This window comes from Phallusia mammillata, chromosome 8, assembly GCF_965637545.1.
Source record: "Phallusia mammillata chromosome 8, kaPhaMamm4.hap1.1, whole genome shotgun sequence".
NCBI classification, from domain to species: domain Eukaryota; kingdom Metazoa; phylum Chordata; class Ascidiacea; order Phlebobranchia; family Ascidiidae; genus Phallusia; species Phallusia mammillata.
Window position 1 is genome coordinate 17,994,116 of NC_137259.1, and position 27,960 is coordinate 18,022,075.

At 36.1% G+C, this 27,960-nt stretch overlaps 4 protein-coding genes across 8 annotated transcripts; 1 reads left to right on the forward strand and 3 right to left on the reverse strand.

The window, feature by feature from the left end:
- Positions 1-128: 128 nt before the first annotated feature.
- Positions 129-3,726, reverse strand: LOC145204208 (rRNA N(6)-adenosine-methyltransferase ZCCHC4-like). 3 transcript variants are annotated; one of them, XM_080076682.1, is made up of 10 exons: positions 3,533-3,726; positions 3,340-3,404; positions 3,151-3,261; positions 2,963-3,091; positions 2,735-2,905; positions 2,106-2,283; positions 1,630-1,891; positions 1,279-1,354; positions 1,164-1,215; positions 129-810 (listed from the first exon to the last, which is right to left on the reverse strand). In XM_080076682.1, exons 1-10 carry the CDS (start codon positions 3,630-3,632, stop codon positions 593-595), a joined length of 1,362 nt encoding a protein of 453 aa, XP_079932808.1. In that variant the 5' UTR covers positions 3,633-3,726; the 3' UTR covers positions 129-592. The 3 variants fall into 3 exon arrangements, with proteins under 3 accessions (XP_079932808.1, XP_079932807.1, XP_079932806.1); XM_080076681.1 differs by having other exon boundaries at positions 2,972-3,091; positions 3,340-3,473; XM_080076680.1 differs by having other exon boundaries at positions 3,340-3,473; positions 3,533-3,725.
- Positions 3,727-3,834: 108 nt separating this feature from the next.
- Positions 3,835-23,959, forward strand: LOC145204213 (histone-arginine methyltransferase METTL23-like). Its single transcript, XM_080076689.1, has 3 exons — positions 3,835-4,247; positions 4,625-5,144; positions 22,239-23,959. Exons 1-2 carry the CDS (start codon positions 3,961-3,963, stop codon positions 5,136-5,138), a joined length of 801 nt encoding a protein of 266 aa, XP_079932815.1. The 5' UTR covers positions 3,835-3,960; the 3' UTR covers positions 5,139-5,144; positions 22,239-23,959.
- Positions 5,545-8,560, reverse strand: LOC145204214 (uncharacterized). The gene is made up of 2 exons (XM_080076690.1): positions 8,397-8,560; positions 5,545-6,802 (listed from the first exon to the last, which is right to left on the reverse strand). Exons 1-2 carry the CDS (start codon positions 8,463-8,465, stop codon positions 6,242-6,244), a joined length of 630 nt encoding a protein of 209 aa, XP_079932816.1. The 5' UTR covers positions 8,466-8,560; the 3' UTR covers positions 5,545-6,241.
- LOC145204211 (4-galactosyl-N-acetylglucosaminide 3-alpha-L-fucosyltransferase FUT6-like) lies at positions 21,554-26,749 on the reverse strand. 3 transcript variants are annotated; one of them, XM_080076684.1, is made up of 7 exons: positions 26,556-26,749; positions 25,508-25,630; positions 25,127-25,228; positions 24,688-24,770; positions 23,993-24,106; positions 22,774-23,327; positions 21,554-22,381 (listed from the first exon to the last, which is right to left on the reverse strand). In XM_080076684.1, the coding sequence occupies exons 1-7, from the start codon at positions 26,700-26,702 to the stop codon at positions 22,200-22,202; spliced, it is 1,305 nt and encodes a 434-aa protein (XP_079932810.1). In that variant the 5' UTR covers positions 26,703-26,749; the 3' UTR covers positions 21,554-22,199. The 3 variants fall into 3 exon arrangements, with proteins under 3 accessions (XP_079932810.1, XP_079932811.1, XP_079932813.1); XM_080076685.1 differs by lacking the exon at positions 25,127-25,228; XM_080076687.1 differs by lacking the exon at positions 21,554-22,381 and having other exon boundaries at positions 22,760-23,327.
- Between the last annotated feature and the right edge of the window lie 1,211 nt (positions 26,750-27,960).

A 27,960-nucleotide genomic window follows, 5' to 3' on the forward strand; every position in this document is an offset into this window, starting at 1 on the left:
TTTCATAAGAAATGAAACGTTTTTCAACAAATCTTTGCATTTATATCATATGCAATACTTTTTGACAAAAACAACCTGTTTCAGCAACTCCTTGTTCGTAGAAAATACTTCGTGCATTTCATGACAACCCAGGTCTAGGTTTACTTTAATTTGTAGCAGAGATTTGACTTGTAAATGTTGAAAATAAGACAAAAAAAGGACAAATGTTAGAAATAAGGATGGTATGGCAACTAACCAAGCATACAGGCATGGGCGCCGGCATGTATGGGCAAGAGGGGGCTCTTGACCCCCCTTGAAATTTCAGTATACCTCAATTTAATATATTTTGCAGCATGCCTAATTAAAGTGGCAGCGCGGGGATTTGTGACATCGTTTAATGCTTCAACTTTTAGGCAACTCAATTGTGAAGTACACCATTTATGCCTTCATATGTAACAAATTCTTGATGCGGTGAAACATGAGCCAAAATCTGCCCCCTCCTGCAAAGTTTTCTGCCGGCGCCAATGCATACAGGTCAATCCATTTATTTTTTGGTAAAAGAAAAACACTTTTTATATTTCCGATGATGGGAAGGGTTATGAATCCCAACCCTTTACAGCTTAAATTTCTGGAATTTTTTTGCATCATTGATGTATAAAGAAGACTTTGTCTCGTTTGCAGCAGAATCAGTGTTCGTTTTTTTCTGCAGAGGACAGTCTCTTCTTTTATGTGTCACTTGACCACATATATGACAACCAATAGTTTTGTGGGATGTAGCACATTTATGATCTGGTAGTTCACATCTTTTACACCGGGAGCAGTGTTGACGACCTATAAATCAAATTGTAGAAATCATAAGTTTGAAAATACTTTTGATAAAAAGACAAACATAAAAAAATTAAAAACATTTTTTTTACTAAAACCTGGATTACTGTTAAATTTGTACGTGACTTTATAACACATAAGCTTTCACTTTTTAAAACGGGTCTTGTGGTCGGACTTGAAAAACAGAAATTTTATACATATTAACAAAAAGTTTTCAGACACCCAGTCAGGAATAGCAGGACACCTCTGACTAAATAGAATGATAAGTGACATTGCAATATAACAGTGCTTTCGGCTTCAAAACATAGCTTTGTTTACACAAGGTGAAAATTATTCTTTGCCAACATTATTACACTCACCTGGTTTAACACACTTCTGACATTCATTACAGTGAAAATAAGTTCTTCCATCCTGTGAGAATAAAATTAATGTTGTCCACTAATAAAGAGTCAACATTAAAACAGATAGACTTACTTTTGATGGACAAGTGTTGCATTTGCTGCAATGTTTGTTCTGCTGTGCAACATAACGCTGGCATTCCTTGCAAAATCTAGAAAGGGTTATAGAAAATCATTTACATAAGTAATTTATCTTAACCGGATTCCTTTGTATTTGCTTAAGCTGGACATAAATTATTAACTGGGATAAGCCCTCTATATTTCGCCAGAAAATTGAAGTAGATAATTTAGTTGAAAGAAGTTACCTTAAATTGTTCATTAAAAGCTTATTAATGGTTTAGTCAGGATTGATAGAGGTAAAGTAATAGAGTTTTACTTTTGTTTTACATTATCACACATTTTCACAAGAATGCACTAGTTTACTGACCTGTATCCTTCATCCTGTGGTAATTCTACCAAACTATTTTGTACATTTGTGAAAATTCGCACTGGGGACATTTTTCTTCCACTGGTTGCATTTTTAAACTTTTTATGGTTGTCATAATCAACACAATAATCCAACATGTGCAGGTCAGGCAAACTGTCCACTATACGAGGTTCCATGAAATACGGAAACAACCATAAGATGAGCAATTTAGAAGTTTGGTGCTTAGAGTTTGAACTATGTTGTTCTTTTATCCACTTTAGACCTACAAGAACAAAATTGTAAATTCCACAACTAACAAGATAATTGATTGATAGTGCAGGAATCAACTATCCAATACATAAGTAAAAAAATGATTTACAGTTAGACTCCAGGCAAATTACATTACAAAAGTTGGTGGTTTAATGACAATTTTCTTTTTCCAGTTAAAAACATTATTACTACAAGACAGGGTGTTTATACGATGTGAGATTAATTACTTTCAGCAATGCAATCAACCAGTCCACCAAATGGGGGGTCCAACACCACAGCTAGCTGATTCTGGTTTTGTGATGCATCGGAAACAAACTTGTTGAATATTTTTTCACCAGATTGTGTAAAGAAGTAGTGATTGAACATATTGAACCGTGCAAACTTGTCACTTGGCCAAAAACTTATCTGAAAAAAGGACAAATACATTACTCTACCGTATTTTACGGACCATAAAGCGCACCCGATTATAAGGCGCACTGTCAATAAATTGCTTTGATTAGTTTTTTGTTCATACATAAGGCGCACCGGACTATAGAACGCAACGTATTTTAAGGAGTATGGGTTACCGTATAAAGCTCAGTAAAGTCCCGTATAAAGCTCTAAATATCACAGTTGGTAGTTGCGTTTACCGTAGTTTTTGTGTAAGACGGTGGTTTATTTATATAATGATAGTATCGGTACTGGTTTTGAGTGCAGCCTAGGCAATTAAGCACTACTTGATCCATACATTAGGCGCACCGGCTTATAAGGCGCACGATCAATTTATGAGGAAAAAAAAGGATTTAGATTGCGCCTTATGGTCCGTAAAATACGGTACTTGGATTGTATTTTATGTTTTACATGGAGTACAACTTACATATCTGTCATCAATGTCCATAAGCAAACTCTTCATTGGGCCATTTTTCAAATTAGCGACCTGAATCATTTCATGTAGGCGAGGCATTCCAATACAAAGTACATGCATAGTGCCAAGCTTCTCCAACTGCTGTTGCAAGAAAGATGTACTTCGCTGACTCAAAAAGTATTGCTGAAAATTTGGAATTTGTTATTGTGGTTTAGAAAATTACAACAAAACAAATCATACTGCATGAACTTTGTCATTTTGTTTCGCTGACAGGAAATATCTTGATGGTTGAAGCAAATCATTTGTGGTTATATTTTTCATTGTCCTGTGTTTAATATGACTTTTCATTCCACTTTTGGTGATGAAAAACTGTAAATAAACATGTTTACATGTAATATTAAAAAACAATAACATTTTTTTAACAATACTTTTTGGCATTCATAACAGTAATGGCGGTTTTCAGGGGCAGCGGCTTCAATTTCTTCAAAGGTAAGCCGTATTTCATCTGTCTGTGATTTTTTTAAGTGTTGATTGGCAACCTAATGCAAGACAATGATAAAAATATTAAAGAACAAAAATGGCTTTGAGATATTGTTTTGTTTGAATAAAACAAATACCTTGTCATCTGCCAAATGATCATTTTCCCATATAAACGCTTGGCAATCCTTGCGGTCCCTGTTAGCTGAACAAGCATAGAACCGTTTTGAAACTTGTTTCCCTTTTACAAATTTCTCAAACAGTAACATAGGACCTGAAAAACGCCTGTATCACAAAGAATGACCATGCAAAACCGAACAAAAAACTACGTACCATGTGGACATTGTGGAGCATGCTGGAACCAGTTTGGATAAAATCTTACTTCAATACCAGTTCCGCCGTAATTGTCTATTTCTGCTTTACGTTTAGGCATTGCGTTTTATTGGTTTAACTCCAAAAAAACTTCTGGTGCTCACACAGCACGTGTTTTGGGAAGCACCTACAGGGGAAATTTTTTCATGTTTTATTTTTTTTTCCATTTTTATTTTCTTATTTTATGCTTTAACTACCAGTTGCAGCCCATACAAAAATGGTTTTGTAATTTTGTTGATTATTTCTTTCTTTTATGTAGACATTTATTTTCTGCATAGCCACGTGCAAAAAAGCGGTTGAAATTTACAATTCTTTTAATTTTTGCTAAAACGTGATTTTGCTGGCTGTGTCTTTTATCTAAATCTTTGCAAAATCTGCATGTTGTGATAATGGAAAGTACCAGTTTGCAAACGAAAAAGACGTTTAAGTTTACAAATTCAAGTGGCAAAGACAGTCTTGAAGTTACAATATCAGAAACAATGGAACCACACTACAGCCAATATGTTTGGCCTTGTTCTGTCGTTTTGGCTCAATACATTTGGCATCACAGCAAATCCTTGTTTAAGGGAAAACATCTTCTCGAAATTGGTGCAGGAACCGCTCTTCCAAGTATTGTAGCTGCAATGTGTGCATCACCTGACTCTGTGACCATCACTGATAATGAATTCTTTCCAAAGTAAGATATATTATATCTTGTCACCAGCTTTACTGATGCACTGCTGAGACCTTATAGATGAAAACAGTGTGCACTGTCTGCAGCTTAAGATATATTGTTTTGGTAATCAATTTTTGAGCATTTTTAGAAAGTTTAAATATATTGTCTAGTGTCTTTTACGGATAGTTGATTTTGTTATTTACTTTTATTGTGTCAACAAAATGCATTTAAAGAAAACTAGCTTGAATAATTTTTGGTATGTCAAGTATGACAATGTTTACATGGTTTTCTTAGTTTTTACCAAATACCCCCTATATCACTGAGGCAACTGCCTAACATGCAGCTAAGGTAATAAAATGTGGAACCAAACAGTCAACAGTTTGCACCATTTTTTTCAGATGCTTTACGAATTGCAGAAAGTCAATACTATACAACAATTTGGAAAATGTTTGTGACCATTTTAATAAACATAATGGATCTAATGTGAAAAGGACTTCAAAAAACTGCCCAATCCATCTTATGGGTCTAACATGGGGACAAGTATCACCACATTTTGTCAAACTTTTACAAAAGAAAAATACTGAAGATCACCATGCTTTTCCGAATGTCATCCTTGGTTCGGACTGTTTTTATGATGAGACACTTTTCGAAGATGTTATATGCACTGTTTATTATTTGCTAAAATCCAGTGCTGAATTTAATCAACAATCTTGCTTTAAGCCTGTGTTTTTGTGCACATATCAAATGAGAAGTGCTGATTGGTCGATATCTGCTTTACTGCATAAATGGAAGTTAGAATATGAGGATATTCCTCTTAGTGACTTCGCTGCTGATGAAAGCGATATTGCCAGTTCAGCCATGCCAGGAAACCATAAGATTGAAATGATGAAAATTTCACTCAAGGACAAATAATCCAATGTAAGTAGGATTTTTCGTTTTTATTATTTAGTTTATATTTACAGTTGTTGCTATTATAAAATATTGATGGTTTTTAGACCTTTAGTACCATATTAAAACCATTCTAAAATTTTCCAATTAGTTTTGTGTAGAATAGTTTAAAAATACTCTGGGTGGTGCTAGAGAGTGAGAAAATACTGTTTACATGCGAGGATAAATTTTGAAAACATTCCATAAACCTTAATCATGCAAAACTCATAAAATACTTAGTAAACGCACTGTTGTTTTCGACGAAAATATCTGCTGTTGTTGGACCGTCTGAGTCTGACTATTTGTAATCTTCCAATTTTTGTATGTTGACACTACATTGACCAGTTGTTTTCCAATGCATGTTGTTTTAGCAGTGAGTATATGTAGAAGATAATTTTGAGATATTCTTTATTAACGATCAGCTGCATATCGTGCAAAGGTAAAAAGACAAAAAAATGTGCGATGAAGAACATAAGGCACTCAAAAACTTTTTTGAGGTGATTTGTGTTTGCGTCATAAACAAACATGCTTCGTAGAAAAATTGATGAAACAACAGATAGGCAAAAATGGCTTTGAAGGGTGAAATCAATAAATCAGCACTTGCATATACCAATATAACTAAAACAGACAAGTATCTATTTTGCCTGAAAAAAACTCTCCATTTGAAATGAATACATTCATACTGGGATCAGCCCTGAAGCGTAAATGCAGACGAGCGATCACGGCATACTAACATATAAATCATAGTACGCCAGGCTCATTGAAGGCGTGATACCGAATCAAGCCGGCTCTCCATTTAGGTTTACATTTAAAACAGGTTACAATGAAACAATAAGTATGTTAATGTTAACCTTTTCGATAAAACCAGGGAATATAGGGTCAACAGCACCTTCACCATGCGCGGATTTGCACTTTTGAAGCAGGTTTCAAACGAGCCTTCCGTATTCAGCTGTTACAATGTTTAGTTGCATATGTATGGTGCACATAAAAAATGTATGGCGCTTTTACTGCACAGGCCTCTCGCATTTTTACGCTCAATTGCCTGTGTAGAGCCGAACAAATATGGGCGTATCAATGTGCTGTGCTACCTACACCTTAGCTTGTATTGCGCGGAATGTCAATGTTCTGTTGGAATGACAGTTTTCGTCGGCACACATACATTGGTGCTTTGGAGATTTAACTTTTTTCCGCCTTGCACGATTGTACATCATGATTAACCAGCAAATCGCCACAGTACCATTAAACACGGCAGCATAAGCGTTAAACCTTTGTACCTCTTCACACGAAAATTTGTCGTAAAAGTAAACCGGCCTTTCCATGTTAGGAGTTTCACTGTCCGCCTTTGAGAACCGAATTTTATCCAAGTCCAGTTTTCCGCGACTGCAGTAGCATGATTTTGAGGTCGGTGAGTAGACTGTTTTATGTGGGACGGGCCCTGTGTCTTCATCTAAATTTGAAAACCCATAAGCTTGAATTAAAGTTGCGCATTCTGGTCCTTGCACTTGGTTTTCCTGTGGTTCACCATCCAGGGCAAATTCGAGTCGAGTTTGGTGTCTGACTTGTGCGTTTCGAAGTGTGTAGCAGCGGTGAATGTAGAGAACACACATTACAGACATCAGAATAAAACCCACTGTGGAACATAGATAAGCCTGCAAAAAAACACGTGAGTAATAACGTTGTTTCGAGAAACTTCGATTTTAGGTATAATTGTCACCTAAAAACAACTTTCGTTCAAAAAAAAACTGTCAGTACATTTTTTAAATCTGTCATGTTATTGAATTTTTGTGTAATTTAAAGGAAAATTATGGCAGGGATAAAGAATTTTGTTTGTTCAAATGCTAGGATTGGTTTTTAACGAGTTTTTAACATAACAAAACACCCTGAATTGTGACTATTTGTGTGGGGGGCAATATCGGAGAATTTTGTTGGCAGCTCGTTTTGCAAAAAAATGTTTTGTTTTTTCAAGACTAAAATAACCGTCGTGCTGAAAAAACAGTTTACGCCCCAATGCCAAACGGTACACAATACATTTTCGGGAACCAAATATTTTTGTGATTTTTGCCAGTGCCGGAACGCACCAATAACCTTATGCAATTCACTAAAGGCTTGGATGTTGTTGTTTGTATTGTTTTGCTTTTTAAAGACTGGTTTACCACAGTTATTTTCAAGAGGATGTAAATTTGTTTGAAGATTTTTTACCTTCTGTTGAAGGCAAAACACAAAAGTCATTCAAACGTTGTTATTTTTGGGACCCTATATAAAGCGTCGGTGTAAAAAAAAACGTTGTTCGCCTTCTGCAAAGTAATTCAGACTTTCCCTTGTTCCGCCTTAACATCCAGTCATGCGGATAACAACTATGGCTAAAGCGCAATTTAATTACTTGAAACAACCGCTGTTGCTGCAAAATTGTGTTGCAGTTCTGCTAAAACTCTGCAGAGAACATCTCACATGGTTTTGGATACTTTAAAAAAATAGCTAATTTTGTAGTAAACCAAACAATGTTTGCAATTTATTATTTACTAACTACAAGTTGTCTTGAATTTTATTATTATTATTATTATTATTAAGTCCTTCTTTACAGAGTAAAGTCACCTATGATGTCACAGTTTAGAGGTTATGTATTTTATAATGGAAATTTATTGGCGTGAATTCGGCCCATATGAATTAGTGTCGTTATTTTGTTATGCGCCGTTATGTTTTCCTAATCAAAGTGAAGTTTAATGCCGATTTGTTTCCCGAAAGTCTTGATCCATAACGGCATTGACGATACTTGTGAATACTGTATGTGGCAAAGCCTGTGTCCTTGGTGTGGAATTATAATACTTTGCGTGAAAACCTCATAACTAAACAGATTTAAAAACTTTGAAAGTACGTTGCCAAAATTCAGGTTTAGAAGATAGAAAAATAGTTTGTATCCTCAAATTTGAAGTTAGGTTTTTAATTTTTGTGAATAGGTTGCGATTGTCAGGTGCTCATAATATATTTATGTGTATTCGGCAAACTTGTGTCTAAAACTCCAGCGAAAACAAATTTACAAAAATACACCGTCACATCGCATAAAAAGCTTGTAGTTTACCAACGGTTAATTTGGAACTCTATCTGTTCATAAGTTTTTACGTCTATTTGGGCTGTTATTTGCATCATGAAATATAAATTTGTTACATAACATTTCACTTGATTGTATAATATAAATATGAAGGAAAAATGCAATCCCATATTTACATTTAACTTAAACAAACTTACCGCCAATGACAAGCTTGTTACTTTTTTCTCCTTCGTTTTTTCGGGCACTGTGCCTTTTATGTCAGCCATTTTCCGTTGCAACTTTATACAATATCAGTTTTGACCCATTACCAACGTTTATAAACACACCATCCTATTGTTTCCTGTTTGACGATAAACGTTCGAGGTAATAATGAGTTTGTTTGTTGACAACATTTTTAAAAACGAATATACGTTCATTACTTGATAGCAGAACTTGTAGATGTCTTTAATTAATAGCAGAACTTGTAGATGTCTTTAATTAATAGCAGAACTTGTAAACGTCTAAGTCACTTTATTAAAAACGTTTCAAAAGTCTGTTTTTTCATTACAATCAGTAGAAAGTGATAACAACGACATACATATACCTACAAATTCTCTATTTTTAAACAAGTCATTTTTCTAGTCTGTGTCTTGTATTTTCCAACTTAAACACTTTTGAATGCGAACTATATGACAATCCTCTATATATTTTCTGCGTTTTATTTGCCAACCGATCCATATCTATACTTCTTTGTTATTTAAGATCGCATACAACTTCTCTTTCAAACCGAACCTTTGTTATCTTTTGTCAGAAGAAATATCTGTCGCCTGTTACGCCCTTTTAGTGTATTCACTGTTTGGTTTACAACTTGACAAAACAAAACTATACACACATATTATGAAAAGCCTAACATATGTCCTTGCCTGGGCCACATGCACTTTAATTCCATGCTGTACTTCCCGCTTTGTTAAGGAAATAACCTCTTTTAACACTGGGTTATTCAAAGACAAATTTCCTCAATTAGGAAACGCTATGAGCCTACGATCTCCTCTCCTAGTTTTTTTGATTTTGGAACACTATGTACGGATCTGTTTATAAGTTTAATGATGAAAATAACTTTTTATCATTCCTTCACGTGATTGAAGTGTACATAAACGGGTGTAACTGATGTGGCCCTTCATATAACTGTTGATGGCATAAGCATTTGTCGAAACGTTAAAAAATAAAGCACGTCGCTTTTTACGTCTATTTGGGCCGTTATTTTCATCAATAAATTTTTGCTCCCAGCAACCCCTAACATTATTTATTATTTATAGCCGATTAGTCCCTAAAACTTTTAATTAACTAACTGTTTGGAACGTTGCTTTTTGACGAAAAAATTAAATTAACAATTTCTAACCTTCGAACAATTTTATTGCTAGCATTGCTAATTGCTCTGATAAAACGAATTTATTTCCTGTACTGTGCAACTAAAAAGTTTCGTAACGCAAAACTTTGTCTAAAATTTTCACCAGTCAAAATCCTCGAGCGAACATTTTCAAATCGAGCTGTAAAAGTTGAATTTTGCGCTTCAATGCCCAAAGACGCGTAGACTTGCCCTAAATTGCTTTTTTGAATCTGTGCCAATTGTTTTCTCTTGAAAGTTTCGGTCTTTGGCTACGATTGGACTGGGCAAACTTTTCAGTGCAAACAAATAATAAAATTTGACGTTTGGTAATTATTAAATAAAATACGTTTTAAGAGGAAAATCCCAAAACAAAGGCACGTATTTTTTATTAGGCTAACCTTTGTTTATTGTTCATAAATGCAATAAAATGTTGTTAATTATAAGTGTGGCAATAATTTCGATTGAAATTTTTTTATTTAAAACACAAAGTACTGTACTTTATGGATTGTAAAATATAAGTAAAACTTTATAGCCAGTTTTTTGGGCGGCTCCGAAGAATTATTTTCCAAGACAGTATTTGCTATTAGTAATGCTAGGTTCGTTGAGAAGCAAGTCGATATGCTGGGGAAATGAGTTTTTTTAGGGCGGGTCGTTTCGCATCGTTTAGGACGTATGGTGAGTAATGGGGTACAATCCTTAAGTTTCTGCTTAACTTGTGGCGAAAACTTCGACGTGGCTGTTTTTGCGCTCAAGGAAATGAAACTGAACTTTCAGTCTGTTTGGGTCATCGTAGGTTTTTCTATAAATATGCTTCATAACGTGCCAAGAACGCACATTTTTCATATCCCATCTCGTTGTAAAATTGAAAAATGTGGCTACGACAGACTGGTGCCTGGCACAGCAACTGGTAGACCCCCCTACCCCCACAAAACACGCTGCAACGTAACATCGCCATATAATAACTGTTATACTCTAAACCAGGAGTGGGCAACATACGGCCCGCCAAGTACTTCATTTTCCCATATCAGGCCCGCCGAATGGAGAAGTTGCCCGCCCCTGCTCTAAACTCTTCAACAAAGTTTTCTATTTATAAAACACAAAAGGAAGCGAAAGTCTTGAACTGAAACGTTCCGGTCACTTCACGCCTTTCGCGCTTGGAAAGCCGTTCCAAATAATTTGATAGCAAATGACGATTGATGCTCTGCTTTTAACTGTCACCAACTTTCCATAGTCGCTCAAAACACTAAAGTTGTCACGTTCAAAATGCAGCATATGACCGTGTTTTGTTATGTTATGGTGCCAATAAAAATATATAGGGAACTACTGGTTTTAACAACTCTGCCACGTAAAGTTTACAGCTTATTGACTCACTTTCAAACGCTCCAAAGACAGTTATCTTAGTTCAGCACATATAAACACTGACTATATTATGTTTAAGCCAACTATTCATATTTCTCGTTGTACTTCAATCATCAATTTTACTTCAGTTTATTTATTATTTTGACAATAATTTCGTGTTGTTATGTTTGAAAACAACTCTTAAAACATTGGATATAGGTTTGTGCTCTTCTTAACGGCTATTTTCTCAATAGGGTAGATAGAACAAAATTTCGGACTAATAAAGTTGTGCATTTATATAAGCTTGTTGAATACAAAGATTTATGGAACCACAGATGTGCGTTTTCAATGTTATTTTTGGGAGGCTAGGCGCAATAACCCTTTATCTCTTTTTAGCAACGCCAATAACGGTGTTTACAATAGATTACGACTTCTTCTGACATTACCACAAACAGGGAAATACACACAATGCATTACACCTGTGCTGTCGTAGTTAAATCACAAACAACAATCAAACACTGGATGTTCGAAGTATGTCACCTAGTTCGTTGCATTGTTCATGTGCGCACGTAGAACGGCTGGGATTGGATTTACAAGTAACATATAGTACGCTTGTTCACAACGAACTGCAAATTTGTAACGTGCGACTTCTCATACTCGTTGTTTTATGTAAGCTATTGCTGTCAGGCATAATATCAAAATTATAGAGCTCTTTAGTCTTACTCATGTACTTCAGAAGCCAAAGTTGTCGAAACTTTATACACCAGACCTCGCCACAACACTTACCAAACCAAATGCTTAACACAACATCGCGCGCCTGTCAATCAAATAAACGCCGCAAATTGTCTTGTTTTAGTCAATTTTTTTCACCTAACTTAAAAATAATGTTTAGAAGCCCCCCTTAGTCGTAAAAGATTACTTGGGTTCAATATAAACTCGTACAGCTATTGCAAGTTAGAAAAATATCTTTTCCTGTAGGCTTTCTGACTGCAACCAGTTACTAAATTGACGTAGGTGCCGCGAATAAGACAAAGCCCCATTAGTGTTGAATTACTGCGCCTGTCACATTAGTGCTATCCTCACTTAGAGGCTCATTTCCTTGATAACTCAGTTTCCTGTTCGCCTGCACACGAACGAACGCCTAACTTTGAAACATATGCGACTGCCATTGTACATTTGTGCGGAGCAAGAAAAAAACTGTTCACGAGGTTATAAAGGCCACGTGGTCCCAGGTGCAAGGCTTCAAAACACCTGTAGGGGTCATAAAACGGCCGTCGAAGGAGCTCTTTCGGCGCCCAAAGCTCTACTAACAGCGCTTTAGTATAATCGGCGACGGCGTTTTCATATTTCGACAGCAAAAAATATAAGTTGTACACGTTGTTCCAACCTAGGATAATCTAAAAGTTATTTCAACTATGTGTGGGAATGGATTTTTTTCGAGAGGTTTTCTCAATGATGTACTTAAACCTGATACCGGTGGGAGGTGTATGTACAAAACCACTGTCGCAATGAAATTTGGTCGACTTTGCTTCGACAGAAATGTGCTTTACATTCCCGAGGTTCATTGGTCTCATGCCTCTACCACAAAACCTTATAAGAGTTGAAAGTCAGACCGGGGCTTTTCGGGTCGGGTTCGGTCTTAAATTTGAATACAACGGGCTTGATTCTGGCCTTATTTCACACTTCGCCTCACTTGTGTTTCACTTTAGTAATTCTAGTTTTGGGCTTGATTACTAAAATGCAACTTAATTTAGTATCTTAGAACTGTCCCAAATACTGCAGTGTTTGGAAAACGTTTACCCCTATGTTTATCATGATTGCGTACAAAAGGATTTACCCAAACCAGTTCGTTCATTTGTCTTTATAGAGTATCTTAGCATTCAAACCTATATGTTGTAACTAAACATATTCTACAAAAACTGTGATTAGCTCGTTCGGTCACATAGGTCGCCTTCAAAACCAGACTTGTAATCGGGACCCGAACTTAGGAAACCGACTCAAATTCGAAGGTAAAATACCCGAATTGGGATCGAAATTTAGATTTACCAGAAATTACGACACAAACGTAGCCATGTGTGAGATCAGGGACTACACATGCCCGTTTTATTTAGGCGAACATACGGGCCTGACTCTGTTGGCTAACTCTGTTCTCTTATGCGACACTTCGTGCATCTTCTAAAACTTCTTGGGCGATAGAATATTCTAAAACTAAATATTAAAAATTCTAAAAATAGGCGATAGGCGATAGAACTTCGTTGTATCGCAGGTTGAAACTATTATGAACTCGCCAGCCTGTAATTGTACTCGCTAAGAACGACTTTCAATAATTTTTAACAGCCCCACTATTGAGCAAAACTTGGAGATAAAATCTAAAGTCAAACATCACTGCAATCGGTTTTTGTTTGGTTTTTGTTAAATCATCGTTTAACTTTCCACACTTCTAGTCACTTGCTACTGCGCACCGCTTAAGTGAAAACTCCCTTTACTTTTTTCACGCACTTTTTCCTATTAGTTCCTGGATATTAGTCAGAAAAACGAGCCAGGCTATTGGGTCTTTAGTATTTTTTTCCGCCATGTAATACGAAACCGTGCAAGCGACGAAGCATGAGTCCCCACACTTTCTTGTAGAAAATAGAGACACATATGTCTCTAAAGGGTTTCCTGTATAATGTCTGTTTCTGCGGAAATTTTGTGCCCCAAAATTTTAACAGCGAGAATTCGAAAATGTTGAAACAGATGTTTTTACTTATCTGCATGTTTATTTCCTTATTCAAATAGAATCATATATTTTGAACCTTATCAACTATCGCCATTCTGACCAATATTGTTTTGTGAAACAACAACGTTATTTCGAACACTATACACGGACCTGTTCATAAGTTTAATGAGGAAAATAACGGCCCAAATAGACTTAAAAAGCGATATGCCTTATTACAACGTTATGTCAGTTGCTTCATGTACGTCCTAAAGGCGAAATAAAAATATGATAAATACTGATAGAAAGCTCCTGTAACATCAACAATTGTAGCGCAACCTAGAGCTACCGTGAAAGGGTGTTAAATTGAGTGACAAATTCGGCTCAATGTGCCACTGAATGACAGGATTTGTCGGGGATTTAAAGCTCAACAAAGGTTTTTCACTGAATGGACGCTGGATTAGCGAAACTGTACCCAAATGTCAAGAGTTTTTTCGGCAATGTGAGCAAACTTTCTACGTTTAGGTTTAAAAAACTGATTTATGTATTTGCTCAATTTAAACACTTAACTATACTGTATGAAAGTTAATTTAATCCAGACACATTACTGTACGGCAAGTATACCTTGTTTAATGGCTCGTAAAAAAAATATTTATTTTTGAAATTTACGAAATTGCGTTTTTCTAACAAAACTAACACCAATGTTTTACGGAATTTTATGTACATTTTGTCACACTGGCAATATATGTAAAGCATTTGTGGCGCATTTCTTAACAACTACGACATAAAACACTTTTTAGTTTATCGTGCTGTTGATATTTTCTGGTCCTATAAATTATGATTTCTGAAACCAAACCAAACTTTCAGATTACACTCACTTTCCAGGTAATGTTGTACAAAGGATTTTACATGCACTGTTAACCATGTATGTCTCATAGCGTTGCTGGCCTATTTTCTTGTGGTTCGACTCCGTCTACTCCCAAGTATTAGCTGACTGAACAGATCACTGAACAATGGTTGAGTTTTCAAAATAGCAGAACAAAGTTAGCACCTTCACAAGAGCGTATATTGTTATCTTAGCTATTTGACTCCTACGGAAAGTTTAACCCACAAAATGTTTTTGAAAAAAAGTGCTTTTTAGCAACAAACCTTGAAGTTGGCCTGAAATTGGTACCTAAACCCAAACGTACAAGCGCTAAATTTGGCCAAACCCGAAGTTTCCCAAACCAACTTTAACTAAAAACAACTTTCAACTGCATGCACAATATTTTGCAGCATCAGTTTGCTAACTGCGCAACCAAACGTCTGCTTTCACAACATAACCACGGTCTAAGAAGTCATTGAAAAGGTTGTAACCGCACTGGCTGTTGACTAACGCACCTTGAAAGCATGACTAGTTCTGTGAAGGAATTAATGCTGCGCTTGGCGGATTTAAAAAGCGGTTATGCTGTTGGTGACATACATAGTATGCTCGTATGTACGTTTGTGGCCAAATAGCTTTTAACTCATACCTCATATCAAATTAAGTTCCCGACTGCGGGTTTAGATCAGGATTTGTAGTCATTTTTTATCGTGCAAATGGCGGCGATATTATATAACTTACAAACATCAATGTATTTCCATTTAACTGGCATACGCATGTTCTACAATAAAAGGTTTTATACTAAACCCTTGCATTCGGAGTCCTAAATTGTCATGCTTTTTCGAATCACATGTTATTCACCAACCTGATATTCGACAGAGGTCCCAACAACTGACAAATGATTTAGAACAAAACATTTTCGTACATTGTCAAAACGCCGTTTTTCAAAGCCACGATTTACGAGTATTTGAAGTGTTTTGCTGTGACGTCGTAGTTTGCTTGTCAGGACTTGTCGCTTTTCGACAATTGACTATAGCGCGCACGTCTATTGAAGTGTAATGGGGTTTTGCTTTATATTTCCAGCTGTTAAATTGCTTGAAGCTTTATAATTTTGCGAAGTACTATTGAATGTAACGCAGAATTGTAAACGGGCCCGATGTTGGGGCCACAACCTAGATTTATAAGCCAGAAAAACGTCCCGAACATGTTTTTTTCTTCAAAAAAGTTTGAATTATAGGCCCGAAAGCTGGTAAAATTGCGACCCAATCAAGTCCGAGTATGATGTCAGGCCTGAAACAAGCCTGAACCCAAAAGCTCAGCTTACTCTTTGAAAACAGAATACGTGCATAAATTAAATTTTGGGCGCATTGTTATATTTACCCAGTGTTTTCTGACAGTACAGAGCATTGACTGAATTCGAAACCGTTTAGCGATTAAACATAATCGCAACAGTTTAAACGAAATGTAAGTTACGATATGATAATCATCAAATCATCATTTTTTAATAGCTGACCAATTTTACAAGATAACGTAACTTTTACAGACGTTAATAAAATTTCGGCGCATGCTGGAGTGTTATAAGTCTCATATTATGAACATTTAAAAAACGCGTGCCCTGCAAGACATTAAAACACTTTGCAATTTAAGCCCATCCCCTATATACGTTTTACATCTCCTTTCATCAAACAGTTGATAAGTGATGCTGAAAAGCTTCATTGTATAGTAATGATGATGCTATCAACCAAAAAAAACTTATTCAAATAGAATCAGACTCGACTGTAAACAATAAGTTTCATTGACGTCTTTTGTACTCGCGCCCATCTGAGTAAACCTCGCGCAACTATGTCTATGTCCGGTTGTTTACCAGCAATCACAAACTAAGTTTACGTAAACCGTAGCCTACTTTATACAGCGTAAATCTCTTGCTATCGTGGAAGTGTTGAAGCCTATATTTGCTGTTTGAGCCGATTAGGGACGACGTAGAAATGGTATAAAAAGATCTGTTTGAAACCAAAACACTATAACAATAAATTTAAGATTTTTGCTTTGAATCGGTTAAATATTTAGACTGTTTGAAAAGTAGGTGCAAAACATATAGCCTTGATGGTCCTCCATATCACTGATAATGGCATGAGCATTTGCCGAAACGTTTGAACAATAAAGCATGTCGCTTTTTAAGTGTATTTGGGCCGTTATTTTCATCATTAGGCACGTACATTTTCTTAAAATTAACAAACATATTTATTTCGCCGTGTAAATACAGGCACCATCAGTTTCTTTAAAAAGGAAAACATGTAGTTGAATAATAAACAAACAAACAACACCCAGCGAAAGCGTTTAATATTTTGGTTAATTTTATGCCCTTCCAAACAATTTAATCATTTTAGGCATATTCGTGTTTTACACTGTTTTTGTGCCATAAGTACAAAATGATGACAACTGAAACCCAAAGCGAAATTTATTCGATCTAAACTAAGTTGCAATTTCTACTCTTTTTTTCTATTTTTGTTTCATTCTCTTTTACAATACTGGTAAAGAGGGTGTGTCAAAACCCCCTTAGTGCTTTTCCGGAATGAGGTCTTTCTGTGAAGGATTCCCCTCCCTCGGTTATGACCCCGTAACAACTTTTCAATTCTGTCGTCGTTGCAAAACAAAACATCAACTGTCACTCCAAACCAGTTCACTAATCACGTGACTTGCACTTGCTTAGTCAACCTTGACAAGACCAACCGTCTACAAATTTTACCTATTTTTACAGTTACGATCAAAATGTCGTAAATTTTTGTTTTGCAAACTTCAACATAGATTGTAAGTCGTTGCAATTGTAAATGTCAAAAATATGAAAACAAACAATTGCAGTTTGTCGAATTGGGGGCCAAGTTAGCGCTCAAAAAACTCGAAATTATGCGGTTTTGGCAATAAATGACGTAAGGTTCCCACAATAAAGCCCACTTTTACAAACTATAGAAGATTGATTTTTTAGAGACCTTTTGTCTCAAATAAATCGGATATAAATATGACATTCCTCCAATATTTTTCAAGCTGTTTAGAGGTCTTAGTCTATTGCGTACATATTCTGCATTATGCCTGACAATAATTTCAATCAAACTAAACGGTGATAAATCAACGACATGTTATTTTATGAATCGCGTGACCATTTGCTGCGTTTTGATTGGACGTTGTTAACAATATTATTTTTCTACGTGACACAACATCCTGTGAATAATGACATTGTAATCATCTCGACCAATGCGTCAGAGATTTCTACCATTGTAACGTAATAGATCCGAAATTGCTATTATTAACGCAGCTGCATTTAAACAGTTTTCATGCTAAAGCCATTTTGTAAACAAATTCAACCTGTGTGGAAACAGGGAAACTGTCTTTTCTTAATGTGAACATAAAAAAGAAAAAATACTTCACTTTTTGAGCCAAAAAATAAAACAAAATTAAAACTGCTAACGTTTATACCAATCAACTAGTTTTTCAACCTTCTATGCAGCGTCAGTTAAAAGCCTGCATATATTTTCAGCAAACCTAACAACACCAAACATTACTAAGTCGCTACAACTGCAATAGTCGTAATGTCAATGAGGGACTTTCTGGCCATTCACCTGCGACAGGGCTTACCTTAATTACCTTTATGCTGCGCTGGTACACATTGGTATTTCCCAGTCGACCTATGGCTTGTTAGACTACAATGTGCGTTGGTTAAATCTGATATCGAATCTACATAAACATCCGTTGCATTTAACATTGCCCAGCAGTTTTTTGGCGCTATACACGCCAAATCAATGCAATATTTCCGACAATATAATGTGAGACGCGACGTGGTTTATAATAGCCTTTTCTGTTTACACAATTTGTGTTATTGTTTTGCCTGTACCTTTACACGGCGTTGCATTTCTTTGTGAAGTAAGCTAATGGTTGATATTAAATCACCTTCTTGCCTAACGTTTTCCTTCACGTGCATTAAAAAAGCTTAACAACTTTGCTTATAGTTACTTTGTATTACAATAATTTGCAGTCGCTTATGTCTGCTTCTGCACGCTTCATATGAGAGACTCAATTGTGAGACCTTTTAACGTTGCCAACAGTGTGAAACCCATTGTTGTGTATTGCCGACTGAATGCATTCTCCAGAACCGACCTACATGCCTTTGCTTTGAGTTGTAAAGCGGCCCGTTGCAGCTGCAAACCTAAACCAAATACCACGTGTTTTATTTCTAAGCTTGTAGGCCTACCTGTCGAAATGATTGTCTGGTTGCAAAACATATTTTTCTAAATTTTCTTGCTTTATACAATCCCCTTCAGCTCAAATGGCATTGAAAAGGGCTTTAGAAGTTACCAAATCATTTTGTTTTGGCCTCAATTATAGCGTATGTATGTACTTAGTGCCCGACGGTCTATGATTGTCATTCTATGTAATGATCTAATGTTTGCCACCAACAAGACGTTAATAATGTTTTGTTAAGCGTATTTTATTTACCTTTTTTGCACATAGCACCAAGAACAGTTGAAAAATCTATTTTAGTTCTTACTTCAAGTAAAACAATCATTCATTAATGTCAAACTTTACCCAATCCAATTGTTTCGTTTGTTTGTTTGTTTGGTCTAATAGTTTGACTATGTTTCCCACTATTGCTTTAATCTAAATACACATACACTTGTCTATTCGCTTGCTAAACAAGTTGTAATCTGCAATACAAACTCAGTCGTCCATTAGTACTGAACAGTAATTCAACACCAGAGATGTAGCTACCAATAATTTCCTGCTGTAAGAAGAGATTATTCGATTGAACGGTTTTGCTTCCCCAGTCTAAACAGATAATCCGTTTTCAGATTTATCTGTCAATCTTGTACTAAGGTTGGGTCTTTCGCTGCGTCTGATATTTAACGATGTTTGCCAACACTGGGTTATAAGTAATGAAAGTAGTAACGGTTATTTGCTTAAAGCGGATTGTTTTGAAACGACACGATGGTAGTTTGGCATTTAACAACGTCCATATCCACCGGTGTGCTCTTTAGGTAATTACTAAACATGCTTTAACAAACATTGTTATTTTAATGTAAAAGCTTTGAGCCAATAAATGATAAGCTGTAGTTGTGAGCCAGTTTCCTCTGTGGTGTATACCCAGTGGTGACATCGTACAGAATAGGTAGACATGGCTTTTGACCCTGTTATTCCAAACAAACTGGAGTGCCTTTGGATGACCAGCCGTTACGGCGTATCTCTCGCCACCACGTGAACTGGTGAGGCCTTATAGGTCGAAACATTGTGCACTGTCTGTAGCTTATTGTTAGTTTCGTTTTAGTATATTGTATAATGATGCGAAATCAGGAATTCTGGGTGAGAAAATGATACATAAGTTACAATAAAGATTAGCGCATGCTTTCAATTTTAGTTTTTCTACTTTACACCTCAAGGTTTCACTTTACAATGTTGGCAATGATCTAAACTATTTCAAATTCTCACTGACTTAAACTAGACAAGCCACCTTTATTTTTATGCGGAACGTACCAGTAATGTCTTCTTGTCTGCCGTCTGTCTACGCGAGTACAAGTTTAAATTCAAACATGTTGATTCAAGCAGTTATAAAAGGTGCGTATTTGTTCAGCAAACGTTACGACTGTGGTTCATGTCTATATGTCGATTTTAACGATTATTTGAGCCAGTTTTGTTGCAAAACACAAACTTTTACTGTGGGTGAATTTTGGCTAACTTCGTTTCTTTTATAAATCACTCTTTTTTCAAATTCCAACATGGCATAGAATGTCGCTTGTTACTCTTAAGCCGTAGGCGACTTGCCAGATAAAGCAACCTGTGTGATTCGTAGTTAACACACCAGTGCTAAGTGAACTGATTATCTAATTTGTTTGTGTACGATTGTACATTAGACACCCTAAATTACCTCCCAAACTAGACGGCTTTGCACCTCAAAGTCGACATATCAACATGTGAACTCTAATGGATAATTAAAACTCCATGAACAAAGTTTAGTTAGATTTTATAGCCCAATATGTTCACATCAGCTTTAGCTCACCCCAACTGTATACCCTTAGCTATGTTGCGCATCCTAACGTTTCAACGCTGCGCAGCTATTTCTAGCTTGGTGATTGTTTTAGTGCAATTGTGTCGCTGCGTGTTTCACTAAGCGAAATAAACTAACTTAACTCAACTTAGTAAATTTAGTACTTCAAAGCTTTCGACAAAACTATTTTCATTATCGGTATAAAGCCGAAACACTTAACAATTTTTTGTTCAAGTTGTTTGCAACTTTGTTCAAGTGTTTTGTGTGTAACACATTAGGATTTTAAAAATCTCTTTGCTGCAGGAGGCGGAGTTCTACTTCATATTCACATTTTAAGTTTCTCTTGACGAATGCATGTATGCAAAAAATCTTAATTCTAAAATATTACCCTCCAAAAGCCTTTCTTTGTGTATTCAAAAATACAACGTCGGTGCGATTGAAACAACTATGGTAAATGTTGCGTTACATTTTAGTAAACGCATGAAAACATTACGAAGCGACAGGAATACTTGACTGTTCCATCAACTTATGACTTTGAAGTTACGGTATTTACTGAACGTCAACGCAGACAGGAATATAAATTTCAAATATACATACGCAATAGTTCTCATTAAAAATTTCGCAAATCACTTTTAGCTGATACTGACTTGGAGAAACTTTGGGCACAACAAAACAATTTCCTCTATAACTGCCTGAAAGGCCCCCTATATATAGTTATAACTGCCTCTTACCAGACATTCAATATTACTGATAAATCATTTTCACCTGTCAAAATGATAAATCCTAAAAGCCAAGCAGTGTCTTGTACTTCCCCGAACAGAGGTTCTATGTTTACTATGGTCTGTCTGACACGAACTGCGTGAGGTTGCTTACTCTCATCTAAAGCATGGAAACTTGTTTACTTTCATTTCTTTGCTTCTTGGCAAACATTGCATCGATGCCCATTCGTACGCGTAACTTGTCACTTCTACGCTATGGAACGCTAAACTTATTGCTGCTTTTGTGGGTTTGCATGATTTAAATGTTTCATCAAGGCTTATTTCTATTTGCATAAGTCACTAAACAGCAGATTTGTGCATTTTTAGCTACGGTTTAGAAATAAGAAATGGCTTGCGACGCACAATCGTGATTTATTAAGAGTTGCACGTTATGTAATCCAAAAGAATTTTGTTGATACGGATTAAGCCTTAATAAAGTGCTAGTTTTTTAAAGCTACATATTTTTTATTATCTGTGCAACAGAGCGGCAATGTTACATACTTTCTGGTTCTGTTTGTTTAGCAAAGTCCAATAATAACTTTCGGTTGGACATTGTCAAATCTTTATGGCTAATTTATCTACAACAATTGAGCAAGATGTCAAACAATTGATGCAATGTTACAAATATATGTATTAGGAAACTAAATAATCATTAAATCGAAAACGAGCAACGTTTTCAGGCTGTCATATTGGTGACATACTGCCGATAGTGGTCAAACTTCTTTATAGCCGTTAAAGTTTAGTGAACTAATTCAATTTATTCATCACTTATTCTTGTTTAAGTAAAGTGCTGTAGATTTTTGACTTATATTGTTAGTGTGCTGAATACTTCTTTGCAAACCCTTTCCCACTTCAAAGCTCAATAGTCGAACTGTTCCACTGTGCCAGTCGTGGGATTCGAACCCATTTCTTCAACCATTGTAGTTTATAATCTAACTTTGTTGAAACCTTCACACGTCATCAAGACACCCCTTATTGTCTTCGCCTAGATACCAATCAGAGATCGACGGAACAACACGTGGTCTTGCGGGATGACCAAACATGGGGATATCCCTGTATCGAGACATGTAGTTCGGATTGTAAAGATTGTCGACGTTTATCCCATGAAGAACTCGGCAAAGTTGGCACATTCCTGGGGAAGCAGGTTCAAGTTTACAACGTTAAATTGGGCGGTTTCTAACCCCAAAAAGGTTATTTAAATTGGATAATATTAAAAGTATGTGTTTTTGTAGCATTTTTGAAGTCAAATTCTTAATGAGGGGTTTGCTGAAAGTCAAAATGAAGATTTTTCCATTGAAAATTTAACTGATTTCCAGAGCAATACTATCTTAACGAATTAGCTACAATATAGTTAAAGTAATAAAAACTGTTCTTTTGTGTTAGAAAATTGAATTTTAAAATATTTTTTAGGAATTTGCCTTTAGTAGAAACATACAAATCACAAGTTATGTGAAGCAATTTTTGTCATATGTTAACATAAGCCACTTTATACTATTTTTTAGTTTGTATTTCACGTTGTAATACCTCGTTCTCTATTGGCCATAGGACTAGCTCTCTTCGGTTGTTTCATCCAATTAAGATATTCCACGTACGCAGTTTGATTTCTGTCGAGATATTTTAAATATTCCGCTATTTCTTTCGGTGATTTAAAATCGTGAGCGTATATGAAAGAGTTATGAGGTGCAATCTTTAAATAATCTCCTTTAACTGCTCCTAGCACCACAGGTACTGTCCCATAACTCAAAGCGTTCCTCCAAAATTTCTCAGTAATGTAATCACTGCAGTTCCACGAGTTCTCAAAGGCAAAATAAAACTTATATTTTTCGTTGTTGAAATTTTCGCTTCGGTCTTTGAAGCACCGTCCGCCGAGGTCAATGTCTAAGTTGTGTTTTAACAAATCTTTCACATATTTCATTCTTTTCTCGGCTCCACTGCGCCCTCCGCAGTTAGAAACAACCCACAATGCTAAACGATTCTTCCCTTCAACCAGCTCATTGAATTTGTCGTCAGTCAATGGAAGGTTGAGGTCATCAATTGAATCCTCCCATCCACTTGGGAACCAAATGTCAGAATTTCCTCTGGAAATGTAATGTACGTGTTTTGTAAAGTTCGGTTTCAATTGCGTTACTGTGCTTACCACTTTACTCGATGTAGGCTAGCATAAAAGGCAACTTTTTCAGACTCAGAAACTTAAACGTTTTCTTGTACCCAGGCATTTTTAACCAGGGAGTCGAACTGCTTGTCATGTGGGTTCAGATTCGGTTCGGGTACTTTGTTTTGTTTTAAGGGATTCGGGTTTTAAAAATTATTTATTTTGGGGTTGGGGTTTTGTTCCGGTTCGGCCAATTTACCCGGTCCGAACCGGTTTGCAATTTTTACACCGTTTCAAAACTCATTTTGTTTAATGTTAATTCTACGCATAATCTACATGGCCTTTTCAAACTTCAAAAAACTTTGACCGTACACTGTTCTTTTTGACGAACCAGTTTGCGTGGTTTATTTTATTAAAGCCGAACCGAATCCGAACCGCTAATTACGATTTCCTAAAAACCCGAACCGGAGTTGAACCTTATATTTTGTTTGGTGTTGGACCCGAACCGGAACCGAACTAGTAAAGATGGAGTCTGTATTATATCTTGTGATTTTGATTTTTTATGTGTAAAACAGCGCACTGCAGAATAAAGTATTTCAAGGTTTTTGTAAAAAAAAATTTCGACGTTGTTTGGCCGGCTGTATTACCCACCTATAAGTCATAGAGAGGTTAAAATCGCTGTCAATTCCTGTAAAGGTCATGTGACGATATTGAAACATCAGTGGAGCTTCTCTACATTGCCAAACGAAATACTGATCGGCACGCCTGCAAGAAAATTGAAGTTTTAAATGCACTGGTTCTTAACCTGCTTTCAATTTAACCTGTAAGGTTTGACAAAATAGTACTCAGGGTTTAAAGGATGCCCTTTAGGTCAGGGGTCGGCAACCTTTTTTGCACTGCGGACCGTTTTTGAAACTAAAATTTTATCGCGGACCGGTCTTCAAAAAAACTACAAATATTTAGCAATAAAATCGCTTAAATTAGTTTATCATCCCCGGGATATATGGTCAAAATGTGTTATAGCATTTAACCTAAAAAATTGTACGGCCCGGTAACGAACTCCTTGCGGACCGGCGGTTGCCGACCACTGCTTTAGGTCACATATGAATCAAAGTTAGAGAGGAAGCATAACAAAGCAATTTGACATACGCCAAGAACTTTTGGTTTTTAGTTGGTTTGCTGGAGCATAAATTATTAACTTGGTGGCAGCACTGGTAAACAAATGCAAAAATAATCTGAAAAGTTTCGTTTGGGTTTTGAGTTTCAAAAACAGCCGTTTTCTGCTGCTAACAGTGTTCGTTTGTTTGGAACGCACTTTTTAATACTCCATTAGCTATTTCAACTACCTGTTTCTAAAATGTTCCATGAAGTACCTTTTAGTCGCTCTGCTGAAATGCACCACAACAGCTTTCGTATTGGGGTCGTCTATCTGTAAAAAAGAAAGTCATATTTTAACGGATATATATAAACTTCCACATAACACCTCTTTGGAATAGGAACTATATGCGGATCTGTTCATACGTTTAATGATGAAAATAACGGCCCAAATATACGTAAATAGCGACATGCTTTATTATTGAAACGTTTCGTCAAATGCTCATGCCATCATCAGTGATATTGAGGCCACATCAATTACAACCGTTTGTACACACTTGAGTCGCGTAAAAAATGATAAAAAAGGCATGGGCATTTGCCGAAATGTTAAACAATGAAGGATGTCGCTTTTGACGTTTATTTGGGCCGTTATTTTCATCATTAAACTTGTGGACAGCTTTTATTGTTTACCTTGCTTATGTCGTAGGTGATTTCGCAATTTCCACAACATTGAGGAGTTTTGTGGCTTCTGCCAGTTTTATGATACTCAGCCTCAACGTGAACAATTCTAATCTAAAATTTAAGTAACTTTTATGAAAAATTCCTAATTGTAGAAACACGTGTTCATTCAAAAGTCTGTACAAAATATGTACATTTATTTCAATAGCTTTTCACTTCCTTATCAAGTACAAAAAATATTAATACTCGAAGATAACATTGAAAAAATGTTGCTAATTTTAAACATTTTAAGAGTGTAAGAATTAAAACTTGAATTTGCGCTTCATAATTAATGCTCCAAGCATTTGTAAAACTGACAGCGTTATTGCAGACACAATAATCATTTTTACTTACAGGTTTGTGATTTTGTGCTTGGCTTAAAGCTTCGTCTAATCGCTTTTTGAATTCGTCCTGAGACATCTCTCTCAGCTCATCCGATAAATTGCGCAAATTTTCATCAGGAATCCGACATTGAAACTGAAAACACCGAATTGAGGTTAACCATATCACAAAAACTAGTGCTACGTGCTTATAAGCACTTCATGCAGCAGAAATTTACTTTTTGGACATTTGCTTAAAATCCAACGATTGTCGTAATAATACGCCAGAGCCAATGAAGGCGGTAAACCAAATCACAAGGTCACCCAAGCATTCCAATGTGGCAAGGCTTGGGCTAGAAAAATCTTGTCTGCGGTGAAAATCGAACCCACGACAGGAGTCTTGGACATGACCGGCTAATTCGGTATATGACGCCTTTAATTGGGTACTAAAATGAGTGTGCTGTCATCACTGGGCTGCATAAAACGCCTCAGGGCTGAACCCAGTGTGAATGTCTTTATCTTAGTCCACATTTGTAATAGGCGTATTTATGTAAATGTTTTGCTTGCGACTCAAACAAGGGAAATGCAATCTCGAATGATGCTGAAAAACGTACTTGAAAGTAACAATGCATGTCTTTAGCACAAAGCACAAAATAACTTGACCGTTGTTACTAGGACTCAGGTTTAGTTACTATACAGTTAATTACTACCACTTATGTCAATAAAGTTGACTAACAAAGTTAAACCTTTCTGTAAGAACTTCTACTTTTGTGAAATTATCGCAGGAAATCTCAGATCAGACACTAGCAATCTTATAAACGCCGCTCGCCAAATTTACAAATAATCAAAAAATGGCAATGATTGGACGTGTCATATGTGCTAGCTAATTGTGGCTACATATTAGTCAAAAAGCAGGCAGAAGCGGGCGAGTTTTTAAGAATTACATCATAAATGGGTTGCTAATGTCTTAGCATTTTGTTGTTAAATTATATTTTCTTATGGGGCAAAAAACAACACTGTGCAGCATAAACCAAAATTATGAAACTTTATTTTGATAGAATAAAGTCGGTTTAACATCAAACCTGGTGTTGAACATGTTGTTTGTCCGCATTTAGCTCTTTGTCGTTTGAAACTTCGCTGCCGTTTGACAGCAGTTTGACAGCAATGTAAAAAGTTAAACCCATCAACACAGTGAGTGTCAACTTCACTCTGCGACAGACTGACACCATTGTAGGTTTCTTCCCTCTGCAGGTTAAGTCCAATTTACAACAGTTCAACATCTGTAAACCAGAAACAAATTCAGAAATAAATAGGATATTTTTTACAAATTAAATAGTGATTTTGTAACCAAGTGCATCACATCAAAAAGTCTGAAAACAACAAGATGTTAACATATAATTTGGTCAGTCTTTTCTGAACTATCGCCTGGAACAACAGCAGTTTACAACATGACCTGACAGGTGGTTTAGTTTACACAACATGTGCTATATTGCCTGATTACAAAACGCGACACACAGAACAATTTAGTTGCCGCCATGGGATGGGTTAATTGTGACAAAACAAAGTCCAGACAAACCGGAAAATGCCGCTAGAGTTGCTCAGTCAAGTTTTAAAGTGGTCCAGTTTTTTATTTGAAACATGTTTAATGGTTATGTTTTGATTGTTGGGCATGTAAACGTATGCACAAAACGGCGCATCAGAAATTATTAGTTTTGCCTGTTTAGCTTTATCAATTCCTAATTCAAATAGAACATGGTGTTACTTATTCCTGTACATTTGGAAGTTGATGGAGTTCCCAAACAAGCATGTTTCCAAAGTCCGAATCTGGTCAAAAGGTTAAGTTTACCAAAAGACCAGTTTGACAAATAGGCCTAAACTAGATAAATAGGTTAGGTGGGTCTTCCCAAACCGAACTCAATCGAAAAGCCTGTTATACAGCTCTAATGAATTTAATTAACAAATATACTTATAAACTTGTAGTAAATTATTGGCGCTAGTGGCGCTAAAGATCATAAAATCCTACCACTCGTCTTATTTCAAATTCGACCTGGTAATTTTTCCTAATTTAACCAGGCAATTTTACTAAGTTTTGTGGACCGATTTTGACGATATGTTCCTTACTTAATGTTTTACTGTTTTGCACACAAGTTACATTGCCATCGTACCACTTCTTACAAATCCTATTTTTCAAACTAATTCTACAGAAACAACAATCTAAAAGCACTAATCTGACTGCGTACACTATGATTGTGAACAGGCTAACTTATTTATAACTGGAACTGTCTGCTGCTTTATCCAATTGTCAGGAAACAAGGCTTCGTCACATAACGCATTTAAATCCGAATCCAGGAAGCAGGGATTACCTCATTGCAATTGTTCTCATGTTTTCATTGTTCAAAGGGTTTCATAGCGACACCTTGCGTATGTTAACCTTACTTCATCATAAGGTAACAGCATTTTGTTCGCTGTTTTTTGACTAGTGTGGGC

Bases quoted from the DNA above. Each gene is read 5' to 3' on its own strand.
- LOC145204208 (XM_080076680.1), bottom strand. From the start codon at position 3,632: ATGCCTAAACGTAAAGCAGAAATAGACAATTACGGCGGAACTGGTATT. The intron at 2,906-2,962 runs GTATGATTTGTT...CCAAATTTTCAG, and splicing joins AAAATGACAAAGTTCATGCA to CAATACTTTTTGAGTCAGCG. The intron at 1,355-1,629 runs GTCAGTAAACTA...AACCCTTTCTAG, and splicing joins CCACAGGATGAAGGATACAG to ATTTTGCAAGGAATGCCAGC.
- LOC145204214 (XM_080076690.1), bottom strand. From the start codon at position 8,465: ATGGCTGACATAAAAGGCACAGTGCCCGAAAAAACGAAGGAGAAAAAA. The intron at 6,803-8,396 runs GTAAGTTTGTTT...GTTTTTTTGCAG, and splicing joins TAACAAGCTTGTCATTGGCG to GCTTATCTATGTTCCACAGT.
- LOC145204211 (XM_080076684.1), bottom strand. From the start codon at position 26,702: ATGGTGTCAGTCTGTCGCAGAGTGAAGTTGACACTCACTGTGTTGATG. The intron at 25,631-26,555 runs GTTTGATGTTAA...CGGTGTTTTCAG, and splicing joins AACAACATGTTCAACACCAG to TTTCAATGTCGGATTCCTGA. The intron at 24,107-24,687 runs GTAGTTGAAATA...ATTTTCTTGCAG, and splicing joins ATGGAACATTTTAGAAACAG to GCGTGCCGATCAGTATTTCG.
- LOC145204213 (XM_080076689.1), top strand. From the start codon at position 3,961: ATGGAAAGTACCAGTTTGCAAACGAAAAAGACGTTTAAGTTTACAAAT. The intron at 4,248-4,624 runs GTAAGATATATT...CATTTTTTTCAG, and splicing joins GATAATGAATTCTTTCCAAA to ATGCTTTACGAATTGCAGAA.